At 40.8% G+C, this 7,302-nt stretch overlaps 1 protein-coding gene across 1 annotated transcript; it reads right to left on the bottom strand.

The window, feature by feature from the left end:
- Nucleotides 1-4,564: 4,564 nt before the first annotated feature.
- LOC143907667 (uncharacterized) lies at nt 4,565-7,005 on the bottom strand. Its single transcript, XM_077424556.1, has 5 exons — nt 6,950-7,005; nt 5,341-5,409; nt 5,055-5,234; nt 4,879-4,961; nt 4,565-4,813 (listed from the first exon to the last, which is right to left on the bottom strand). Exons 3-5 carry the CDS (start codon nt 5,209-5,211, stop codon nt 4,685-4,687), a joined length of 369 nt encoding a protein of 122 aa, XP_077280682.1. The 5' UTR covers nt 5,212-5,234; nt 5,341-5,409; nt 6,950-7,005; the 3' UTR covers nt 4,565-4,684.
- Nucleotides 7,006-7,302: the final 297 nt, after the last annotated feature.

Here is a 7,302-nt window from a genome sequence, read left to right on the forward strand (position 1 = left end):
TCTCGTATCGACAGCACTGCGCCGGGACGCCGCGGGCTTGCAAGCTCGCGACCGATTGGCTCGCGCGCCCCTCAGGAAGGGGTACCGTATCGATTCCGCAATCGAGCGGGTCTAGCGTTTTCACTCTCTGGTCGTCCGTCGGCGAGATACGTTTCGTAAGATACGCGATAGCCACCCCGAGTCGGGTATTTCGATATTTGTCTGGAGGATCGAGGATCGTGGTGGAAGGCGACGGCGAGGAGCTCAGGAGGAAGCGTATCCCCGGTGAGGTTGCCCGTAAATCGCGATATGTAAAGCCACGACACCGCCCTCCGGTACACGTTCTCGCTCGGGATAACGTATGTTAAGATTGAGTGTAATTTCGCGATCGATCACGAGAGCGAAGGGCCTCGGGATGGTATCGTGGCCGCGGAACCGTGGTACAAGCGTTGTGGCGAATCCCTGGAGATCGCGATAGGCGTTAATGAGTTCGATATCGCGAGTATATTGCGTTGTCCTCGCGACCTTGGTGTACGGCCGCGTACGGGCCGGTAGTTCGTCAATTGCGTTATTGTTTCTTCGCGTCGGGAAATTCTGGTGTTCGAGCGTCGGTGTTAGCGTATCGATTTGTGTTCGGATCTCGTTATTACGGGTTGATAATTGTGCTCTCGCGTTGAGAAACTTTGCGTTCGGTATTACGTGCGTTGCGTCCTATACTCGCGTTAAGAAATTACCGGCGTTCACACGCTTCGTGCGTTTAGATGTTACTTGCGTAGTTCTTCCTGGCGGTCCGTGGTTATTAGACGCGTACTCCGAGTCAAAGGTGGTGGCCTTCTCCACACCTGGCGCCCAACATTATGAGCGATATCGCGACTTGCTTGGTTAAATGACTCGGCGCCTCCCCGTTGCGCCCGGGCCGAAAATCTCGCGTTAAGTTAAGATATCATTGCGACAGAGTTCTCGTACGGTTCCGGACGTGGTTTTCACGCAATCCCAGCGTGACGTGCCATTATTTCGCGACATTTTGCGTTGAACCTCACGCTCATGAGTGATGTTAAGTGTAGTATTCTTGCGTGTTATAGTTTCCAACTCGAATTATTAATTGTTTGCGAATAGAACCTTCAGCGTGTTTATTAGAGACCCAATTAATACTCCGTGGGTGTCTCGCGTCCGCATTAATATTATTTCTGTTAACTGAATCTCGACACCCCGCCACCGGCTATTCTTGATTTATTTATCGAATTTATCTTGTGTTTGATCGAAGCCGGATGGATAAACGTTGTTATTTTCTCGACAACCAGTACTCAATAAATGTTATATTCTTTGTTATCTGACTGAGTATGAAATTAACGTGTCACCCCGCCGAATATCGCGCCGTCCTTCATTAACCCCGCCCGTGATTAGGTCAAGCTAGCCGATTCCCCGCACCTCCCCACTTCGTTTTGCGTCTCGTTTAGGTTTTCGCGATTTCGTGGACGCGAAGGTACGCGTCTGGCGCCCAACATTCGGAACATTTCGTGGAGTATCGGAGGTGCGAGGAAATCACTGGAGAGGTCAACCATCCCGCTCTCCTAAGTCCTTTTGATCCGGCTCACGTCCCGGAGCGGTCCGGGAGTGCGAAAAGTCGTGACAATATATATATATATATATATATATATATATATATATATGGATGAAAAACAGAATTAGATTAGGAACTAAAAATACTGATATTGATTACAGTAAGATGACAAAATTGTGTAAATGTTGTAAAAATATATTTATTTTCGTGCAATTGGTTTACATTAGTAATTAATACCTACAATTAACATTTTGTTACGTTTTGCAAAATTTGGAAGTTTTCTTTTTTAACTGATTAATTTTTTTATTATCAGCATTCATGCGAGTACAGTATTGCTGCATTCTCATCGTAAGAAAGCGCTGAATAATTTGCAAAATAATGTCATGAACGTGATCAAGACACGGGAATGAGAGACTATCATAATTATAAACTTCTTGCAAAATTTCTTCAAAAACATTCGGAAATCTGCAGTACTTTTCGAACCGACTTTCCAGGAAGAGGACAAAGCGATATAAATTGGTGTTGGGATGTACCAATCCGTCTCTTTGCTGCCACAGTGTCAGAACAGATTCGGGCAGAACAATACCATTTGCTTCAGGCTTTATAAGAGCATATTTGCATGTTAAGCATTTGACTGTGTTGCAAATGCGTTTTAACAAATCCGCTGTCAAACAGTACATTGTACAATTTCTTACTTCAGGCAAGCTGTAATCGTGCTGTATTATATTTTCAATATCCCAATCTTCGTGCTGAACTATTTGATTTAATTTTTCCTTAATACTTTTTGAAAGGATTGAAGAATTTGTAGGATTGTTACATATTTCTTTGAGATCGGCAAGGGTCACTAAAGGAGTAACAGGTTTGTCCACGGTAATCGAACAATTGCTTGTCCTGGGAGGTTTCAGAACACTAAACATGGATAGAATTTTATAAATATTTAGGAACGTTGGTGTTGAAGGATGGTCGTCACAACCGCCAGCTTGTCGAATCGTGCCAAAAAACCTCTACAGTGACAAATTCAGAAAAGAAAGATATACACGTAACATGAAAGAAAATTGAGCCACGAGTGTGAGTAAAATGTAAAAAGCGCCATTGACGATCGCGGTAAAGCGAGAGCAGCAAAAGAGAACAACAGAAACATTTTGCAATTCGTCTTAAAGTAAAATACTTTAGAGCGTAATTACAAATCTTTTTATACCTGTAATACTTCGCACTCTTCGCACAAAGGTGACACATCATACTAAAATTTTGTAAGCTTGATGTCCTGTGTACATACAAACCTCCAACGGATCCTGGTTTATTCGCCCAGTTAAGACATACGAAAATCCACAATGCTCCGTAAGATACGTGATAAGATCTAACATTGATTTTAATGTGACTCTAAGACCTTCTGCGGTTGGTTTCGTCAAAAACAGATCATTGGAAAGTTTTTTCTCTCGTACTTGTTTTTCCCAAGCATCCAACTTCTTTAACGATTCTTCGATTACCTGCAAGTATTTATTTAAATGTAAATAAAATGTTATTGACTCCGTAAATGTTTGTTTAGCTCACCTCAAAGTCCGAATTTTCTAGTGTCACGCCGTCAATTGGGTTTGTACGATTAAGAGCGTCAAACATATCGTTCATCCATTTGCAAAAATTTGCTGTTGGTTCACAATCCCGTAATTCTGGTTCGCATCCCTTGTAAAATCGTAGTCCTTTGGCAACAGAGTTACTGAAAACCTTTTACATAAAACATTAAATAAATAACTCATTTTTTAGGATGTAATGGATTTTAAAGATACAAATTCATACTTGAACAGCTAACCGAACACGCATTTTCAGTGAATTGTTGAGGTCAAAATGATTTTTTGATAATTTCGGACTAGACAGAGCTGCAACACGGAACAAATTTGCACGAACGTTTCCGGGTGCTATTGGTGCTATAGATTGCACGTACATAAATATTATTGCACCACGTATACACGAGGAGGCATACGTAAATCATCACGGCAATCACTCATTAAATGTATACAAGCTGTAAGTACAATTATAATAAATTATATTTTATTTATTTATTTTGTAAATTAAAAAATTTAATGACAGTTTACATATATACATATGAATTCTCCCTTATATTAACATTATTAGTAATAATAACTATAATGTAATACTGCATATAAAAGAGTGTGTATATGAGTGGAAGAAAAAAGAGAGACTTGTGATATATTTGTGAACATTTTTACAGATAGTCGATCCAGACTTGAAAATATTAAATATCAACGCACGATATCCAGGAGCGAGAAATGATGCTTTTATATGGAATTCTTCTCCAATTAAACATGTAATGGAACACTTCTATAATCATGGTGAAAGAAGAACGTATTTGATTAGTATGAATAAACTTAAAATGTTCAATTTGTATTATTGTGTTTTTATTTAATATTTATTTATTAAGTCGTTGTAATGTGTGTGTGTGTGTGTGTGTGTAGGAGATGCAGGATATCCCTTGGAACCTTGGCTTATGACACCGTTACCTTACTATCCACAGAGGAGTCGGCAGTACCATTATAATAAAAAATTATGTAAAGCACGATGTATTGTAGAAAGATTTTTCGGAGTCCTTAAGGGAACTTGGCGATGTTTATCATACCAACGCGTATTAATGTACGCTCCAGATATTGCTGGCCAAATAGTAAATGCATGTGCAATATTGCACAATATGCGTCTGTATTATCGGTTACCCTTGGACATGGAAGAAAATGTGTTCCTCGATAACGCACCTGCAGATCACATCCATGTAGAAGAAGAAGAAGAAGTAGAAATTCGCAGAGGGCCTAGAGCTGTAGCACAGCGGATACAAAAACAACTTATGCAAGAGTGGTTTCCCAATTATGTATGTGCATAGGATAATGAATAGGAATTTAGTAAAATTTCTTAAGGATGTATTGTAAAGAAAACTTTATAATTATATGGAATAAGGACAAATCGTCAATTACATTATACACTAAGAATGGTCATAAATAAGGAATTTAAGTGAAAGAATAAAACGTATAACAGTAATTTTGAATCATGAGCATTAAAATTTATTTATTATTTAACAATGTATCAATAACATATATTAAATGTTAGGTAAACATTACTATCAAAAACATATATTAAAAGTTAGGCAACCCTTTTAACAAGATTTTCTAAAATTGTTATTTGCCGTCTTTCGTTTTCGGCGAGTTTTTGCATGTTATTGCTCAATTGCAATGTAGCTTCCGCTTGGAGTTTCATAGACTCTGCTAACATCTGTAAAAATATAATATTAAAAAAGAAAACAGAGATGTCTTGCATGTACTAATAAAACTACTTACTTTCATTGCTTCAGCATGTCTTTCGGCAATTGCAGCAAATGACTCTCGGGCTTCGTTTAAATTGTCCGACAAACGTGCCTTTCCTGTAAATATTAGTGAAATAATAATATTGTAGTTAGAATAAAAAGTTAAATTTATATACAGAATATAATTAATATTCTAATACTTTTACTTACGTCTTTTAGAGGGATTAGATGCACCTGACCTTTGTATTCCATGCGTTGGTTGTGTTGGTATGTTGGTAGTGTTGGTTACATTTAATGTATCAATGTTTTCGATATTTTCCATATTTTCCATATCTCCCATATCTCCCATATTTTCCATATTTTCCATATTTGCTGTATCTTCTATATTTTCTAAAAACATAATTTTATATGTGATGTGTATATGTAAATAATTATATACAAACATTTTACACACACACACACAACTATGTTGTATACAATATTAATTAATACTAACGCAGTACGTCCTGTGATGTTGATTGTATTGAATAAGGATCGTCTAATAATATTGCACCATCATTTGTACCTGCAAAAAGAAATAAGTCAAATTTTCTTCTCTATTATTTGAAAAATATGTGAATAACAACTTATTCTTTTATGTATGTATTAATATATATATATATATATATATATATGTTTATATATATATGTTTATAATATATATATATATATATATATATATATATATATATATATGTTATATATATATATATATATATATTGTCACGACTTTTTGCACTCCCGGACCGCTCCGGGACGTGAGCCGGATCAAAAGGACTTAGGAGAGCGGGATGGTTGGCCTCTCCAGTGATTTCCTCGCACCTCCGATACTCCACGAAATATTCCGAAGGTTGGGCGCCAGACGCGTACCTTCGCGTCCACGAGATCGCGAAAACCTAAACGAGACGCGAAACGAAGTGTGGAGGTGCGTGGAATCGGCTAGCTTGACCTAATCACGGGCGGGGTTAATGAAGGGCGGCGCGGCACTCGGCGGGGTGACACGTTAATTTCATACTCAGTCAGATAACAAAGAATATAATATTTATTGAGTACTGGTTGTCGAGAAAATAACAACGTTTAGCCATCCGGCTTCGATTAAACACAAGATAAATTCGATAAATAAATCACGAATAGCCGGTGGCGGGGTGTCGAGATTCATTTAACAGAACTAATATTACTGCGGACGCGAGACACCCACGGAGTATTAATCGGGTCTCTAGTAAACCCGCTGAAGGTTCTATTCTCAAACAATTAATAATATGATATGAATAATATGAATAATAATAAGACGCTTAATATCACTCACGAGAGTGAGGTTCAACGCAAAATGTCGCGAGAGAAGGGTACGTCACGCTTGGATTGCGTGGAAACCACGTCCGGGACCGTACGAAAACTCTGTCGCAATGGTATCTTAACTTAACGCGAGATATTCGACTCGGGCGCAACGGGAAGGCGCCGAGTCATTTAACCAAGCAAGTCGCGATATCGCTAATAATGTTGGGCGCCAGGTGTGGAGAAGGCCACACCACCTTTGACTCGAAGTGCGTATCTCATATCCACGGAACGCCAGGAAGAACTACGCAATTAACATCTAAACGCACGAAGCGTGTGAACGCCGGTAATTTCTTAACGCGAGTATAGGACGCAACGCAAGTAATACCGGACGCAAAGTTTCTCAACGCGAGAGCACAATTATCAACCCGTAATAACGAAAGTCGAACACCGATCGATACGCTAACACCGACGCTCGAACACCAGAACTCCCCGACGCGAAGAAACGGAACGCAATTGACGAACTACCGGCCCGTATGCGGCCGTATACCAAGGTCGCGAGGACAACGCAATATACTCGCGATACCGAACTCATTAACGCCTATCGCGATCTCCAGGGATTCGCCACAACGCTTGTACCACGGTTCCGCGGCCACGATACCATCCCGAGGCCCTTCGCTCTCGTTATCGATCGCGAAATTACACTCAATCTTAACCGACGTTATCCCGAGCGAGAGCGTGTACCGGAGGGCGGTGTCGTGGCTTTACATATCGCGATTTACGGGCAACCTCACCGGGAATACGCCTCCTCCTGGGCTCCTCGCCGTCGCCTTCCACCACGATCCTCGATCCTCCATACGAATATCGAAATACCCGACTCGGGGTGGCTATCGCGTATCTTACAAAACGATTCTCGCCGACGGACGACCAGAGAGTGAAAACGCTAGACCCGCTCGATTGCGGAATCGATAAGGTACCCCTTCCTGAGGGGCGCGCGAGCCAATCGGGCGCGAGCTTGCAAGCCCGCGGTGTCCCGGCGCAGCGCTGTCGATACGAGATCCTTCGGGGGCGTGCAGCGGTCCCTCGGCGGCGTGCGACTCCTCAATTCTGTCCTTAGCAGCGGACGGAATTCGGTTCTCGCCGGTGT

This window comes from Temnothorax americanus, unplaced genomic scaffold, assembly GCF_048541705.1.
Source record: "Temnothorax americanus isolate GAGA-0224 unplaced genomic scaffold, ASM4854170v1 Scaffold86, whole genome shotgun sequence".
In the NCBI taxonomy this organism is placed as follows: domain Eukaryota; kingdom Metazoa; phylum Arthropoda; class Insecta; order Hymenoptera; family Formicidae; genus Temnothorax; species Temnothorax americanus.